We start from the raw sequence: 18,563 nt of genomic DNA, 5'->3' as shown, positions 1-18,563 counted from the left end.
ATTGGAACTCAGATCCTAATGAGAAACCGGAATTTCTTAATGAGAATCAGCATTTTCATAACAATCTTTGGTTATTCAAATTATTCTTCAATCGTAACCTCAAATTCTAGCAAGGAACAATTTCTAATCTAGTTTGCAATATCTGTTTGCAGGTAGGGACGAGCTGTCGCAGCCTGGCTCTTTGAACGGTTATGGAAGCAGTGGTGGCGGAGGTGGTGGAGGCGGAGGGGGCGGTGGAGGTGGCGGCAGCGACGGCTGTGACGCCAGGAAGAAGAAAGGACCGACCCCGAGGCAGCAGGAGGAACTGTGCCTGGTCTGTGGTGACCGTGCCTCCGGTTATCACTACAACGCACTGACCTGCGAGGGCTGTAAGGGCTTCTTCCGGCGCAGCATCACCAAGAACGCGGTATACCAGTGTAAATACGGGAATAATTGCGAGATCGATATGTACATGCGGCGCAAATGTCAGGAATGCAGACTGAAGAAGTGTCTGACAGTGGGTATGAGGCCTGAGTGTGTCGTGCCTGAATACCAATGTGCTGTCAAACGCAAGGAAAAGAAAGCACAGAAGGTAAGCTGTTGACAGTTCATCGTCAAACGATATTAAGCCATTAAGGATGAAAGGGTCTACGTTTCTACACGTTTTCAAAATAGGCCATTTCATATTCAATATTTAATAATAGAGAGATGTCTGTGTAGTTCAGGATCAATCAGGAATGGGACGTTTTGTTCCAGGAGAAGGACAAGCCGAACAGTACAACGATGAACGGTTCCCCAGGCAGTGGGATACGCAGCGATCAGATGGGAGTGAAGATTGAACCAGCAGAAGCAGAGTCGTTGTCCACGTCTGGTAGCAGCGGTATTCTAACGCCGGTCAGCCCCTATGGCTACGTGAAACCGATCAGCCCGGAGCAAGAGGAGCTGATACACAGGCTCGTGTATTTCCAGAACGAGTACGAACAACCCAGTGAAGAGGATCTCAAGAGGATCACTGTAAGTAGACACGGTGAAAATGCTGCAAATCATATCTGAGTAGACTAAAGATAACTTGTTAAGTGTAAACTGTTATAGTACTGGAAAGTTGCTAATGGAGAATTAAGGATAAGAAATTAAATGAAAGCTATCATTCGGTAGTCTCTAATATAGTCTTAATGCTTTTTTTGCGAAAAGAAAGATCCTCAAAGAAACTCGCAAGAAAAAAAAAGGACGATGAACTTAACACTATAATTATACCTATTTTGTTCCAGAATCAGCCCTCAGAAGGAGAAGACATCAGTGATTATAAATTCAGGCACATCACCGAGATCACGATCCTGACGGTACAGTTGATCGTTGAGTTCTCGAAGAGGCTACCTGGCTTCGACGAGTTGATGCGAGAGGATCAGATGGCCCTGCTGAAGGCCTGTTCCAGCGAGGTGATGATGCTTCGAATGGCGAGGAAGTACGACGTGCAGACGGACAGCATAATATTCGCCAACAACCAGCCTTATACCAGGGACAGTTACAACGTGGCAGGCATGGGCGAGACGATTGAGGATTTGTTACACTTCTGCCGGCAGATGTACGCCATGAAAGTGAATAATGCCGAATACGCGTTGTTGACTGCCATTGTCATATTCTCAGGTACGTATACAATCAATTTTTGACCATCCGAATCTTGGATCTGGACAAATTTCTCGTCACTTCGGTCAAACATCATCAAACATCATCAATTCACGAAGAATTCAGTCAATTATTTATACAGTACACAGGATCATTAGGAACACCTTCGGACTAATACTCACGCAAACACAACTAACCTAACATCAGCCTCATCAACGTTCACGAATATGGGCCCAACCTACAAAGAAAAGAATCCCCCTATTTTCTTACAGAGAGACCGAACCTGCTGGAAGGCTGGAAAGTCGAGAAAATCCAAGAGATCTACTTGGAGGCGTTGAAGGCTTACGTCGACAACAGACGCAGGCCGAAGTCCGGCACGATCTTCGCGAAGCTTCTGTCGGTGTTGACCGAACTGCGGACCCTCGGCAACCAGAACAGCGAGATGTGCTTCAGTTTGAAGTTCAAGAACAAAAAGCTGCCAGTTTTCCTCGCTGAGATCTGGGACGTGACACCCTAGTTCCCCCGTAGCCGATCCCCGTCGGCTAACACCGTTGTTGTTTCATCGCGAGTCCGCGCAGCGTCCGGAGTGATGAAGCTGACAGAGCACAGCATCATCGACAGACGTGGAACGTGGACGTGCAGAACCTCCTGTACTAGTGCACCACCATGCCACTGCCTGAGTAATAGACCGCCGGCGTCTTTGAGTAGCACCGGATCGTTCAGAATTCGCTTCTCACCTTCTCTACGCTCTGCACCGGCCTCGTGAGGGCTGCAGGAGAGCTAATTTCGGCAGTGCTAGTTGGAGCTAGATGCGGAGGATGATACATAATACAAAAAGTCAGGAAGAAGAAGGCAGTGGCGAGGCACCCAGGCTGTGATATGTAGAGACAGTACAGAGACTGTAATAAGGAGCTACCTACAGTTATGTTATTACTATATCCTCTACCTGGCTACCCCCGGAATCGATATGTAAATGTATAATGTGTAATTGTAATAAGGTAAAGAAGCGGGCGCGTTGTAAGAGCAACCAAGCGAGTACGAGTGTAACCAGAGGAGCTAAGAGACAAGAATGTGAGAGAGAGTGTGTGTTTAATTGTATGCGTGTGCAATTTTCGGCTGAGAATGTGACTGATCACTACGAGATAATCACGATGATAAACGATTGATGATAGGATACAATCGCACTCCTTGTATTTTCGTGCGAGCAAATAAGGGTAGAGAGAGACGAGGTAGGCCCGGCCGGCTGTTGAGCAGCGACCTGGCCTGGCCGACACACGAATCGAGTGCGATGTAACGAAGAAACAAAAATAATAATGATGATGATGATGAAAAATAATAACAAACCATACGATTATACATAATGATACCATAGAGTCTATATCACAACACATAGCATAATAATATATTGCTAGCATGTACATTGTTTATACGTGGAAAGAGAAGTTCGAAGAGAGAGTGGTGGTTGAAAAGTTGATCGTTGAGTGATGATGGTGGAAACAATTTTTTCCGCGACGAATAGGTATATATTCAGAAGACGAGGCTTGGCATTTGCGCGCGTCCGGGTTTTCTTTTTCGTGAACTGGCAAGGGAAAGGGGCAGGAAAGGAAGGAAGAGAGAATTAAAAAATGCGTAGTAGCAATGTAGGACGTTAAGTAAAGTAAAAGTAAGCGAGGCTAGTTGGTAGTAGGTCGTAGTAAGTCAGTGAAGCTAGGCTAGGTGACCGAGTTCAAGTGCAAAGCCTTGTGCCTTCAGCAGCGGACATCGGCTCACCGACAAAACGAAAATATGAAATTTAACCGTCCGTTTTAATTTTTTAATAAAAAAAAGATGAAAAAATCAACAAAATCAAGCAAAATATTAAGTAAATCTTGTGCAAACGTGGGAGAGAAAGTTAGAGTGAGAGAGTCAAGAGCGAAAGAGAGGGAGTGACTGAGATGGGATAATTAAATTGCGTTTAGACGGAGAGAAAGATCAGCATGTAAGAGTGAGGGAGTAAATGAACAAAAACATTGAAGAGAAAAGGGTGAGAGCTGATTTCGCGAGAAACTGACAGAAATTGGAGAAAAGGATCTTTCTAAAGGAGAAACATGGAACAGGGTCGCGCCAGATCAGCTGGAGACGGAATTTGGTTTAAGGGGGTGACGATACGCTTCGACACGTTGGGTCTACAACAGCCTAGCCAGACCCTGGGACATACAATGCTAGCATAAAAACACACTTTGATTGCTGAAGGAGGCTGGATGAAGTAGCACTGAGAATAATCAGAGGACATTCAGCTGGCTCATACTCGAACCGAGAGTGACAGACACACGTACACACCACGTACACGCGCGCACGCACTTGGTTTCACAGGAGAATCGGTAAATTTGAAAAGACACAGCGCATGCACACAGACACCAATGTGAGCCACACTGTACACTAAGATTCTCAATGTTGTAACACTGTAACTCTATGCTATTAACTGATCGTACGCAGTTGTAATTTCGTAGTAAGTTAAATGAGCAAACCAAAAAGAAAAAAAAAAGCGAAAAAAAAAGATAAATAACGTGCGTGCAAAATTTTGTCGAGTTTAGAAGAAAAGAAGAACAGGTGATCGAACTTGACAGGCGATTTACGTTTGGCGACGAACATCTGGATAAAAGGATGACGAGAAAAATGAGACTGGATACATATAGAAGGACACGAGGAAGACTTACTAGTACATCGTCTAGAGCAAAAATAGAAACATCTTAGAGACACAGTGTTTTACTATTATACAATTATATGTTGAACGATGCGAAAAATACAAGTGGCACGTTACTATATCGAGGTAATATCGTTTTTCTCCGATCTGGTCGATTTGGGGCTCGAGGAGGGTTTCATGTTCGATACTCGGGACTAGTTACGTGACCTAATAATCACCACCAATAGTCACGTCCATTAGGTTACGACATCCTTGTTGCCTCAGATCGAACTGACACGGACAGGGACAATCGACACGTCCCATCGAATCTATGATGAAAGATCTACAAATTAATGCCGTAAGGCATACACTGCCACACCGCAGAACAGCGTGAAAAGAACCTAGTGCTGGCTAAATGCGAGACGGAGCTACTGGAAGCTGAGAAAAAAGATATCCAAACCATCGTCACCATCGCCCATCAATGTGATTGTTGCTTCTACATTGAAGTAATTCACATTGTTCTTCAAAATCAATGAGATGACACCTTTAGGAACTCGGTCAATGACTCAGACTATTGCTGCGAGCCAAATTTGGATATTTGATTGGATCTGAAAATGACCAATTGGTTACCAAATTTGGGAACAAAAGGATCACGGTCTATCGGTATAATTGGATGAAGAAATCTTTAGAACAAGTGGCTCCAGCAATGAGTAGAGGCTGAGGGGCCTTGTATAGAAACACCAGACACATTTGCACACACCTATACACCGCATTTGTTGTATCACGAAAAAACACCAAGTGGTTTTAGACATCGCCGTTTCTGCTATAAAGTGAGAATGTGATGGGAACAGAAAGATTTTCTTGAAGTACGATGACATTGCCTATTGTATACATCTGTAAAGTAGCTAACAGTCATTGACTCGTGGTAAGAAGCGTGTTTGAGAATCCACGGGTCGATGATGAATTAACACGTTCGTTTGGACTCTAGAGTCCTTACAGAGTTAATATTTAAGCGTACTGCGACAGCTTGTAAAATCTACTCCCTTCTGATTATCAGTGGAGACCCTGCAAAGATGTTTCACTGAGTTAAATCGCCATTGCTGAAGACTTGTAAAGTCGTTCTCTCATACGTAAGTGTCGTATGTATGTAGACTGATGTTTGAGAATTGGGATCAACTTCGGTTAGAATGATCAAGCTTTGACCAGACTACGTTACTTGTTTCTTGCTATGAGCTTTTGCCATTTATCGAACCTTGCTCACTGTAGTTTCTTTTTAACCTGTTAATTGAGAATTTTTTTAGATATAATGTCTTTATCTAATCTTTTATTTTGATTTTTTTTTGCTATGTATGGTCCACAATTATATATCTCATTTTTTTTTTTTTTAATATAATTCGGTATCTTTATAAAAATAGTATGTTTATTCAGAATTGTGGTTTGGGTTACATTTATACCTTTAATCTTCCAGCTTTAAAAAACTTGGTGAACAGGTTAATGGAACATACTTAGCTACCAACCGTACCTCAAGAATTTTTCAGACTCTTCTTTCATGGAACTTGATTGCTTTCAACAGAGAAAGCAAAGAAAGTATCCTAACAGATAATACTGTTAAAATTTCAGAGCTTGACCATTCACAATCGGAGAAAACAATTGCTCCTTGGACTCCTGGTTCAATACCAAAGCGAAAATCGTGCAATAAATGAAATCTGTGGTGATCAGTTTGCTAGATGGGAGAACGGCATGGCGGAAATTAGATTCTCAGAATGGAGATCCCTGTACCTTGGAGCGCAGAAAAATCGTCACGGACCGTCGACGGCAGGTCGTCATCGACACTCTTTCGTTTGTAGCGTCTAGAGTCACCCTCGAATCCCCGAGGGTCTTCCCCGTTGCGCGAAGAATCTTCGCCATGATTCCCGACACGGTGCCTGTGAAGTTCGCGCGGCAACCGTCAGATGGCGGCGTTGAGATATGCATCTCGCCTTAGGCGACGTTTTCTCTCAGCCGGACGTGTTTGACGTAAAAAGATCGGGCGGGAATCAAGGTGAACCGCATCCTTCGGCGAATCAGAAACCGGTCACACGTTACTCCGTGTGTAAGTGTGAGCTGAGAAGTGAAAAGAGAGAAAGATAGAATAAAAGAGTCAGAATGCAAGGGAGTATGAGTGGAGGGGCGACGAGCGAAGAAGAGAGGACACACACAGGTACACACAGGTACACACACATACAGAGCAACACAACCGTGCACATACACGCGTACACACACACACACACACACACACACACACACACACACACACACACACACACACACAGAACACTTTGAACGAAAGAAAAACTAGATGCAATTCTACGATCACTGCCAAGGGCGTTAACCGTCGACGTCGATTTCTCATTGTCTGAATGTGTCGTAGTTGTCGTTTTTCTCGAACGCTGCTGCAAAATGGTTCAACAAAGTAGTCATGACAGAGTGGAGAAAAATTGGAGGATTAAGAACAAAGGGGAGACACACTACTACTACCACGCGCGTCATTTGGCGACATCTAGAGATATTATAAGCGATTAACGAAAACGAGATAATGAAAAATGCAAAAAATATATATGTATATATTACGTTACATACATCTATATATTATATAGCGCGTTCGCTCGAGTTTTCTGACGATGTACGAGCGAACGATTTGTTCATGATACTGCCAAGCGTAGATTCGAGTTTCTGTGTTTTTTAAGGGACAAACTATAATACTCCTTTTAAATGTGTCGAGCCACACTTATACTCCACACCAGCACGTATGCGCGCGCACACGGCACACATACAGAGACACACATACACCCTACACTAGAAAGATTACACATGCTGATTATGTACCATATGTATGCGCATCGTGCCGCAATCTCTCTTGTCTGTCTGTTTATCCAACCGAGCACCCTGATCTGTCCGTTTCTCCTCCTAGGTGTCCCTTTTGCCTGTCCCTACACGTATGTAGATGTTTGTAGAATATTCCTGATTCTGGATCGTGATCACGGTGACTGATGGAAGGAATGAGTTGAGAAATTATGTCAAGGTTTTATTTGATTATTCATTGGAAATAGCTGTAATTTGAATAATGGATTTTTCAAATTAGGAAAATAATTGGTAATAATTGCTATCGTATAGCAATTAGTAATTAGTAAAGTGGTTACGCACTGAGTTTTTAAAAAATACGCAATTTTGCTAAGTAGCAGAAGTAGGTAGGTTTATTGTATGGTAATATTGGCATTGAATTTTAATTTTTCACAGATTTTTTTTTTAGTAACGTTAGTGTATATTAATAAGGAGAATGTTCCTTAAGAAAGTCTAAAAATCTGTGCAATGGAAAAATGTGCAATGTGAAAATCTGCAGAATCTAAAAATTGTTAAATCTAGGTTATATCGCGAAAGTCTAGAAATTTATAAATCTATGAAGTCTGTCAAATCTGAAAAGTCGGAAAATATATAAATAACAGTTTCATAGACCACATTTGTTACAAGTACAAAACAAAGGAACAGTGGAGAATAAATACAATCTCCATGATCTTTCTAACCATAAAGTTCGCTTGTCAGCGAAATTGAAGTTCTAGTAAGAAAGCGCCCGGCGTGTCCTTCTAACCTCCACCATGAACACCACGTGTTCAGTTGGGGGCAATCAGTCACCATGAATTCGTAACTTGATACTTGTACGTGAGATGTGAAACGACTCTGTACAGTCCTTGTTCGTAATTAGCCGACAGACGGTTGAGATACGGTATTTTCTTATTGGAGGCAACGTTCGGCCCTGCGAGAGAAAGCGAGAGTATGAGTGTAAGAGAGCGAGAACGAGAGTGTAAGAGTGCCACAGTGAGGAAGGTTCTTGTTATTAATCGCGAAGATTAAGAGAGAGAGAGAGAGAGAGAGAGAGTCGTTCTAATTTATTGGAAGCTGTAGAAAAACGATGAGAAATGAAGAAACGGAGGAAGCTTATAAGCTGAAGATTATTATAAATAAAGTTAAATGATTATACTTTGTTATGGTAGTTTGATGCATTATTTTTCTGGGTTTGATAATAACGTCGACGGCAACGATATTCTCCGCCATCTTTTTTTTCTGTTCTCATCCGTGGAATAATACGATTTATATTGTACATAATTGTTATTTGTAAAACGAGAGAATGTGAAAGAGGCAGAGAGAAATGTAAGGAGCCCTGAGAATTTTTATCGAAATTTATTGCCTTCGTTTTTCACCCCTTCTGGAATTTTTGACTAACCCTTTTTGGACCAATTTCACGAAAAATGATATAAAATTCCAAATTTCATTAAAAGGTCCTGATATTATTTTGAAAATTATAGCGTAGTAATTCTTTGTGAAATTGATCCTCGTATTATTTACTAACAAATCGAAATCTGGGATTTTTCGTATTATACGAAACATGCTTTTCTGCAATTTTAAGAAATTTGCTCAATCAAAAAAGAAAAAAAGAAAAAAATAATAATAACTAGCGAAGGCTAATCTCTAAGAAAGATCTGACATTTATTTGAAGAGAATTTATTTATGACGTAAAATTCGTGCTTGAAATTCGAGAAGGAAAACAATTGTGGCGGTAAAACGGCAATAAGTCAGTTTTGTATAAGAACTTCATATAAGATCACTATAACAAAGTATATGCACTATCATTTCTAACAAGCGACTATAACTGCAACCGTAAACGACTAACAAAATTTTCGGGGCTGCCACTACTAACACCAAACGTACAAAAATTTTCATCACGCGTATCGACTATCAACCATTGCTGTCAACAAACCACTCAACAATTGATTTATTATAATTTATTATAAAGAAACAACAAAAAAAAAATGGAATAACATCGCTGCTAGGCATATAAGAAGAACAGCATAGTGATGGTAAAGCGTGTGGAAAATGGTTGAGAACAGGATTAGAAAAATGACGCAATATGATGAAAAAATAACTGTGTATAGTACTGATGATCGTACAAACTGTTGGAAAATTTTTTAAAACGAGTACCGTCATTGTTTGTCACTGTAGGACCTGCCCTCGTCGGATGTGCACCCGGTCGACTTACTACTACTACTACTAGTACTACTACTACTACTACTACTACTACTACTACTACTACTAGTACTACTACTACTACTACTACTACTACTACTACTACTACTACTACTACTGCTACTGCTACTACTACTACTACTACTACTACTACTGCTACTGCTACTGCTACTGCTACTACTACTACCACTACTGCTACCACTACTACTACTACCACTACTGCTACCACTACTACTACCACTACTACTACTACCACTACTACTACTACTACTACTACTACTACTACTACTACTACTACTACTACTATTACTACTATTTATTACTATTATTGCTCCTGTTACTGCTGTTATTATTATTATTATTATTATTATCATTATTAACACTTAACACTAACATTTGTATTTGTATCACAGAGAATGCACGCGGATACACACATACACAAAGAAAGAACGCGTACACATACAAAGAAAACAAACACGTACGATCGATCGATCGCGAAAAGGTATAGTTGTCGTTGGATGATATGGTTGTCTCGATTTGAAATTTTACCTTCGAGTTTTGCGGATGAAAATACATATATCTCCGCGATGGAACTATTAAAACGCAGTTGGTGAAATTGAAATAAAATTAAGTACGGTCGATATAATTTATAGTTGGTCTCTAATCGACAATAGTTAGCACTCGGAGTTGTTTCAAGTTTAATATTAGGCCGCAGCTAGCCATTTTTGATTGGAGTAACGTATCTGGAATAAGTATGGTTGAGAAAATGTACAACTATAGTTAATCGTTAATTATAGTTACTGGGCTCTAAATCGAGCGTGGAATATAGTTCAGCGGATATAATTCGATTTAAGTGAGAAATTTTTGAAACAAGCGGTTTATTCAGAAGATACGTAACTATAGTTAACTATTAACTATTGTTAGACAGCTGCATCTCGGGTGTGAATTATAGTTAAACATACATAATTGAATTTAGTGCGAAATTTTTTATCTGGAATAAGAAATTTAGGAAAATGTGCAACTATATTTAACTATTAACTATAGTTACTTGGCGCCAAGAGAAGTGTGAACCATAGTTGGGCGCGTGTAATTCGATTTAAGAGAACATTTTCTGGAATAAGCGATTTATCGAAAAGACACGTAACTATAGTTGACTGTTAAGCATAATTACGGTGCTCTAAATCGGGTGCAAAGTATAGTTGAGCGCATATAATTCGATTTAACAGGAAATTGTCTGCGTAGATCAAATCGCATTATATAGATGCAAGTATAGTCGTTTCCTCGTAGTTCGAACATTTCCATCAACTATACTAATCGTTATTGTTCGTGTGTATGTGATATTTTTACCGTCGAGAGACGTTTGCGATCGGTTAACGTTTGATTTCGAACCGCGTAATCGATATTCGACGATGATTCACTATAGTCAAGAACTATACTAACGACTATATACCATCGATCATCGTCAGCCTTGAAAAAAGTATAAAATATTTCATCGTCGAGGACCGAAACGGATTTCACGACTATCGAAGCAAGTATATGCTGCCACTACCAACTATATTAGAAATTTTACGACAACTATACTAGCTTTTACAAAATCGAGCTACGAGCACATGCGTTTTTTCTTAGCTTGTAAATTCGTCTCTTGACTCGAATCTACGTTTTACTAGTCGTAAGAGAAAAAAAGAAAAAATTTTTAGTCCTCTCAACTATATAACTGTATCAACTCGAACTCGATCGATCGTGCTTCACATGATGTTCAAAGCTGCGTGCGCTTGTTCGATAAAAACATACGAAGAGCAAATCTCAAGCGCGTCTCGTATCTTCTACTAGCAACTATGTAACGATAATTACTATACATACTAATCGTAACGTAACGAAATTATTGTTAAACCGAGGATTCGGGGTGAGATGGTAAAAATTAAGTCGAGAGCAAGGATGGACACGTAGGATTTTGGCTATCCAATTTTTTATCATTTTTTCTATTTTTTTCTTTTTTCACTTCTTATTTTCATTTTTAAGTAGGTGTAAGCGCGTGCATCGAAAAGAAACGCGAGAAAAAGAAAGCCGTGGCCTGTTAGACACTCGACTGTGTCGGCCATATTGGATTGCGAGACTTTAACGAATTGGTGCTTTGGAATGTATTAGACTGAAAAAAATTATTGTTGTACGTTTTAGTAGAAAACGATAAAAAAAAACAAATCGCATACTAACGAAGAAATCGAGAAGAACAAACTTGACAGGAGTTCTTTTGCTCCGTATTCGATTAATAATTAGTGAAATATTATTTCTATTTGGAGCGTTTTATATATATACAATATATTATATATTCGCTAGGTTGCACACAGACAAACACAAACATGCTTACACACACACATACACAGACACACATTTACATGGTATTTTGCGTACAGTGATGGGAATCAAATCGCCTTTGTGATCGGACAGTTGTTTGTAAGAAAGCTAATTTAAGAAATTATCGATAACACGATGTCGCTGTCACAGGCGCCATTTTAAAATGGCGGACATCTTCATATCGGTAAAAGAGGGATAAAAGTAAAAATTAAATTAAATTTAATGATCGAATTTGCAGGGGCACTCTGCGTAAACATTTGTGATTCTAGTAGGTTAGATTTGTTAAATTCGATTGTATTTCGAAATTCTTTTTAGAAGCGTATTCGCGTTGAAGGAAAACATTTCTCGTGGCGTTGTTCCTCATTTTCGACGCTCGAAGCGTTCCCGCGATACGTTCGAACGATTTGCGTGGGAACTTTCGAATTTGCTTGGAGTCGACGGTTTCTTAATCTCGAAATTTTCGTGTTTTCGGCTGTAGGAATTTTTTTAATGGGACGCCCGAGCCAAGAAAAGATTATGTACATAAAAAGAGAAAGAAAGATTTCGGTAGACGAGTGTCCTTGAAAATTGTTTGAGGTTAGGAACGCCGATTCGTGCAAAACTTTTCCGCGTCGTTGCAATTTTTTGGTGTTATTCGTGGAACGTGATAGCAATTACAAAATTATTAATTAACTTTCAACGGTCCACTGGTAAAATTTTAGTAGGCAAATTTTCGATTAGTCGAATTTTTATCGAGTTACGAATTTGTTCGTTTGTGATTAAAGAAAAGAGATTCGTAAAAGAGGGAAAAATCATTTTCGAGACGGATATGTTCGCGTTGCGATTCCCAACACTAACCTCACACGTGTGTATACAACATATAAACGCGCGCGCGCGCGCGCGCGCGCGAAATTAACAAAAATGGCAAGCGATACTTTGTATGTACAACAATTAGTAGTTCTGTTCGAACGGAACTGAGCGTGGACGAGTGTATGTATGCGTGTATGCGTGTGTAGAGAGTGGTTGAGATTGGATGATAGGAGAGAAAGGGACTCGGCGTGCACTCCGCCCAGAATGAGCGGAAGGAAAAAGAAAAACAACGTGGAAGATGAAATATAATGGAAAAACTACTTCGTCGCGCAGGTGCAGGGAGATTTTTTGTGAATTGGCAATGCGGCGGTGCGGTTCGTCTTAATGCGCCCGTGTGCGTTTAATAGAAGTTACATGACGTAGATATTTGATAGGCACGCGCGAACAACGTCCCAGTCTATCTGATTTCGCGAATTTTAAAATTTGGCAGAATGAGAAATCAGAGACTTAAAGATTTGAAAGAAATACGTCGAGATTAAATTCCTTAGATACATTATAGGTAACTAATGGGATTACAGAATAATTTGTATGGTATTTTATGCGAGATAGAAAATGTTTGAAATTGTGGGGAATTTTGTAACTTTCATATTCTTGCAAAACCGAGAGCCACAAATTTAAAAAATTGTAGAAGTAAAAAATTCCAAAATTGCAAATTCATAAAATGATGAAGATGCAAAATTATGAAGTTACAACATTTCACAAATTGCCAAGTAATTCTGTAATTTCGTAACATTGCTTTTAAAAATCCCGGGATCGATAACTGAAACTTACCTATAAAAGTAGTTGCAATTATATGGACTGTGGCGCCAGGAAACCTCTTCGAATATCCGAAAAATGTAACGCCCAAGATTTCTAAAATACAAGAAAAAGAAATAAGGTTAAAAGATAAAAATTCTTCGATAGAAGAATAATTTTCTAGGAACAATTCGGATATTCTTAACGAAGCTGGATTCCCCGATGTTCGCGCCTGTCTAGTAATTTACGCGTTCTCCGCAATGGACATGGTGGAGCCACATGTACATCAACAATATTATATTCTAACGATTACTAATTAAATAATGTACAATAATTTTAACGATTGCTAAATGATGATGAATAACGATGATAATGATGTCGATGAAGTGTTTAAGCATATAATACAGTGTTGCACGATGAAAATGATGGAAAAAAACATATGAAAGATAGTAAATGAAAAGAATGAGAGTGAATGAGAGTGAGAGGCGACGAGGAAACGCGAATCCTGAATGTATAGTTACAAAAACCGAGCGACAGATGTTAAAGACGAAACCGGACGGGAGGAGCTACGAGATAATGTATCTGTCTTTTAAAAATCGATGTGTATTTTTTGCGAGGAAACGAGGCGAGAAATATATTGGAGAAAGAACCGAAGACCGTTGTTGCCAGTTTGTGTTCCACGGGGCTGACTCCTTTTTCGAGTTAGTTGGTATCCCTGACGTTTAAAGTTCTTAATAATTCGAGAAATTATCCGAAAAAAAACTAAAAAGATTTATGGAAATTTATTTTGGTTTTGTAAAACTCTTAGCTTCGTTTTTATTTAAGGTTTAGAAGTATCGTGCAATTTTAACTCTATTTTTGGGTATTCTGCGAAACTACTATAGGATTACAAAATTATTGAAATTATCTTTTTGCGAAGAGATTATTTGATTTTGCTACTTGATTCCTAGGAAACCAAAAGGAAATTTGTTACTGTTTTATTTGAGATAAGTTATTTTAAAGGAATGAAATAAATGCCACGAGATCAACTCAAATAAACTTCCATCTTTTAAGCAATAGTTAATATCGAAAGTGCCCCCTAAGCAATGATTCGAGAAAGAATGGCTGAGAACCACTGGCAACGCGCGGTTGCCAAGTTGCGCCGCGCGAACAACGCTGTTATCAAGTAAGTGCGATAATTCTGTCGGTTTCTTTAAAAAATAATTAACAATCATATAACAGAGAAATATAAAAGTATTAAATTAGAAGAGGAAATTATTGAAGGTTCATTGCAATTTACAAAATACCAAAAGGTTTAAGCGAAGAAAGTAAAAAAACCTCTTCCGAAAATAATTTTGGAATCATTCGGGTATAAACCGATGTCAACGACAACTCTGTCATAGTGGTATCCTATCACAATTCAATCGTCAGAATTTTTGCACTTACCCAAGATTTAAGAATAGAAAGAATCCAGAATTTTATGAACAAAACTCTGAAGATCTCAGAAGATCTCCGTTTTATTCTGAACTCGAAGTGTCCCAAAACGAACGACTAAATGGAAAACAGCTTTTATTCAAAGAGGTATGTAGTTAGCTACATACAAAATACATACAAACATTACGAGTCAATGTTTTTGGGACGTTCTCGAATTCTATATAGTAGGAATTAAAAACGTGCAATTACGTCACGTTATACGTGTAAGAACAAACTTTTCTTGCGATGTTTAATGAAAAACACGCAAGTTCGATCTTCGAGTGGTACAAAGTTCGAGTGCACCGATTTTTTGAGAAAATGACAAATTTTGTTTAAGGTTTGCTTGTTTCACAAATTTCATTTATCATATGCAATACTGTGAGAGTCATAACGAACGAGGAGAATGTCCCTCTTTATTTCTGATTTTGAGGGATATCTGCCATCTTTTCTGAAACGTTAATTGTTTCAACTTGGATTTCAAAAATACACAATTTGGCAACAATCTCCAAATCCAATAAAACACAAATCTCAACATTTCTTTAAGAAATAAATCTCGAAAGATTTTAAAGAAACTTCGATAAAAGGAGTTCAAGTTTTAAAAAGATGGAACTTTAAAAGGAAGCCTTTCGTCAGTTTTGACCAAGAACACAGTAATTTTACAAAATCGTCCCGGAAGAGCGATTTCAAAACGAACGTGCCCCACATCCAGTACAACAATAGAGAACAGAGATAAGGAAAGAGGGCGCTGCATGATTTCCACGTTGAATTCTAACCTAAAAAACTGCACCAACAACAAAGTCTATTGAATCGTTAAAGTATATTTATTTTTCCTGGAAAAAGAAAGATCCAAGAAACGTTGAAAGTTTATTTTAATAACAGAGAAGAAGTGCTAGAGAAAAGAAGACGAAGCTATTTATTTTTCTTACACAGTATTGCAAAGCCTTTTCATGGGATAAAGAGAAGCGATGGGGGGAGCGTTACATATGGCGGACGACGAGGGGCAACAATTTTATAATCGATGATTTCTCAGACGATTGGCGATACGAAGTGGCGAATGGCGATAGAAATGCGTTTATTATGTAAGAATAAGAAGGCAGGAATAAACATAAACGTAGAATGCGTGGTGTGCGAGTGAGAAGGAGAGAGATAGAGAAAATCACAGAAGCCATAGAGTTCAAAGAGAGTGCATTGTGTACATATAAAAGAAGCAGGGACGAAGAATCGCGAGACGAGCCGTGAAATACAGAGGGTAACCGAACGACACCTTTGTAAATTAGCTTTGTACATTGTATCCCCACCTCCCTTGTTTCTTTGTTTCATTGTTGCTGCATAAACCATGGAGGATGTCTGCTCACGTTGAATCTCTTATACAGGGTGATGCAAAAATCTTTATACATAGGAAACATTTTTCTGACAGTGAAAATTATAAAGAGAATGTTCGATATACAAATCAATACAAATAGAAAAATTATAATAGTAATATCGTGCGTGTGGAGACCTTTGCGTCACATTGTATACTTCGTATTTAACTCACATTCGTCCCTCATTTTCCTAAAATAATATTTTTAATTAATTTATTGGTGTCAATTTGAGTTGAGGTAAATAGTTACAAACTGGAAAATTCTATTACTGCAAAAATGGAATTTTTGTAAATTTAGACCGTGTTAATTTGACAGAAATAATAGAAATGCCCCGATAGTGACAAGATAAGTAATTATAAGCTGTAAAATTCCTTGATCAGAAACGAAAGGAACAAAGTTTTCGTAAATTGACACAAGGGACGAATGGATGTTAACAATTCCCATTTAAGCAAAAAACTCGCAGGCAGAGGTATAAGTAAAAATGAATATTCTTTTTAACAGAAAGAAAACAAAAGGAAGTAGTTCGCCTAATTTTAAAGTCTTAATAGAATTATTTCTCCAATAGTTTCTTTAGAGGTTAGATTCTATTGAGACGCCATGTTTGCTGGCCATCTTAATTTTCTCATATTACTCACATCCGTAGCGTTTAAAGATATATTAAATATGGACAGAAAAAAGATATGAGAAGTAGACGAAGAACTAAAATTGCTGGCAATTTCAAGGATTTTATCAATCGTAAATATATTTTATTACTTGTACATTTCCGTGAAATGACAAATCGAAATATGAATACGAAACAGGACGACGGATTTACTTTGGTACTTATTTCGCGAAAGATAAAAAATAAAAGTATCGTCTATTGTCGACGGTTTCCATCTCGTGACTCTGTTATGTATATAAATATACATATTGCATATATACATACATACGTACATACATGTATATAAACATATATATTTTTCTGGGGTAAAGAGGGAGAAAGAGAAAAAAAGAAAATGGAGAAAAAAGAATAATAACTGCAAAGACGTATCCGACCTCGTGGACGCAATAAAAAAATTTCACTATAAATCGATTATGCATGGGCATCAGGGTGTAGATTAATAGGAGAAAGCGAGAGAGAAAAATGTAAAGAGATGACTATTTTTTTGAGAGAAACATTATAATAGAGGAAAACGAGAGCTTCAACGGGAAGCAAATTGGGAATTTCAATTTTCTCCTTTAGTTTCTAGTGTTTATTTAACATGTTATTCTGCCTGTGAGTTGAAATCAAATTCGAGAAAGCTTGAAAGAAAAACAATTTTTCATGAATTATATATGTTCCCTGATTGAACAATGAATTGTTTTGCACTAATTATACGTATATTCATAATTGCAAGATATAGAACTATATATGATTCGTGAAGTTAATAATGGCGCGAAATTTGAGTGCTAATTTCATTGAAATTTTAGATTTCAATGGAGATATTGAAATAAACTCAACAAATATTAAAAGAGACACGAAATTTTCGTTAAAACAACGTATGGGATAAATTACAGCGCCGAAGTTAAATTTCTTTCGACAGAAAATGTATTTTCGCTGCAGTATATCCGAACGAAAGTCTTTCTTGAATTAAATAATAATGATGGTTTGAAAATGAATGTAAAGGAGGGAAAACGTGTACATATCTCCTCCAGGTATAATCGTTATACGAAAAAGAAAGAAAATCACCCGTTGCATGTACATAGACCGGAAGACCGCAGGTAGCCATATTGTTATTCGCGATTAATTGGATGACTTGATCGAGTCGACTGATGTTCTTTCTCTTCTTTACTTTCTCTCACTGAACACACACTGGGCGTCCAAATAATTCCGAAAATATTAACAAATTGGAAAATATTCTTTCGCATTTTGTATATTAATTTATTTCTCTTCCGAATAATTCTTAATTTTAAATATATTATATATACATATATTCGAATTAAATTCGAAAATTATATATATATATATATTCTATATATATATATATATATATATATATATATATTTCCCCGTGTAAAATATAGAATTTAGAAATTGTATTTTCGTTGTTATTGATTCATTATTTTAATCGGTACCAATTCACTATTACAAATACCGATATTTTCTTTTTCTCGTTGTATCTAGCAAACAACAGTGTGCTAGGAATAATTTCTCTCCCTTTCCTTTTTATTAATTAAATTATATTATATGTACAGATCTCTAATTTGGATTAAAGAATTCTTGTAAATTAAGAGAAGTAGTAGATGATAGAAAAGCGACTCTACGGTGAGCGTCGCGAGTCTGACCGGAAGTGAGAGAAAGAGAAAGAGGGAGAGCCCTCTGTCTGTTGTATATTATTTTTATTTCCACCTTTTTTACATGAAACAAAGCGAGATCGGTATTGACCGTGCTATGTATGGATGATATGTTCCAATATAGAATAAATCTTTCAACAAATACTCGGTTATTATTAAATTCCTCTCATTTTGTAAAT

General features: G+C 37.9%; 1 protein-coding gene across 5 annotated transcripts in view; it reads left to right on the top strand.

Moving 5' to 3' along the window:
- Positions 1–17,776, top strand: part of LOC126874832 (ecdysone receptor) — a 159,115-nt gene extending 141,339 nt beyond the window's left edge. For 4 of the 5 annotated variants that reach the window (XM_050637297.1, XM_050637298.1, XM_050637299.1 and 1 more), the window contains 4 exons: positions 153–571; positions 736–993; positions 1,248–1,623; positions 1,875–17,776. In XM_050637297.1, the coding sequence (XP_050493254.1) occupies positions 153–571; positions 736–993; positions 1,248–1,623; positions 1,875–2,119 (1,298 nt within the window). In that variant the 3' untranslated portion in view covers positions 2,120–17,776. The remainder of the gene's footprint in view (positions 1–152; positions 572–735; positions 994–1,247; positions 1,624–1,874) is intronic. The other variant, XM_050637300.1, reaches the window with a different exon arrangement.
- Positions 17,777–18,563: the final 787 nt, after the last annotated feature.

This window comes from Bombus huntii, chromosome 16 (genome assembly GCF_024542735.1).
Source record: "Bombus huntii isolate Logan2020A chromosome 16, iyBomHunt1.1, whole genome shotgun sequence".
Taxonomy (NCBI): Eukaryota; Metazoa; Arthropoda; class Insecta; order Hymenoptera; family Apidae; genus Bombus; species Bombus huntii.
The sequence above is the reverse complement of the archived record's forward strand: the minus strand, read 5'-3'. Positions and strand labels throughout refer to the sequence as shown.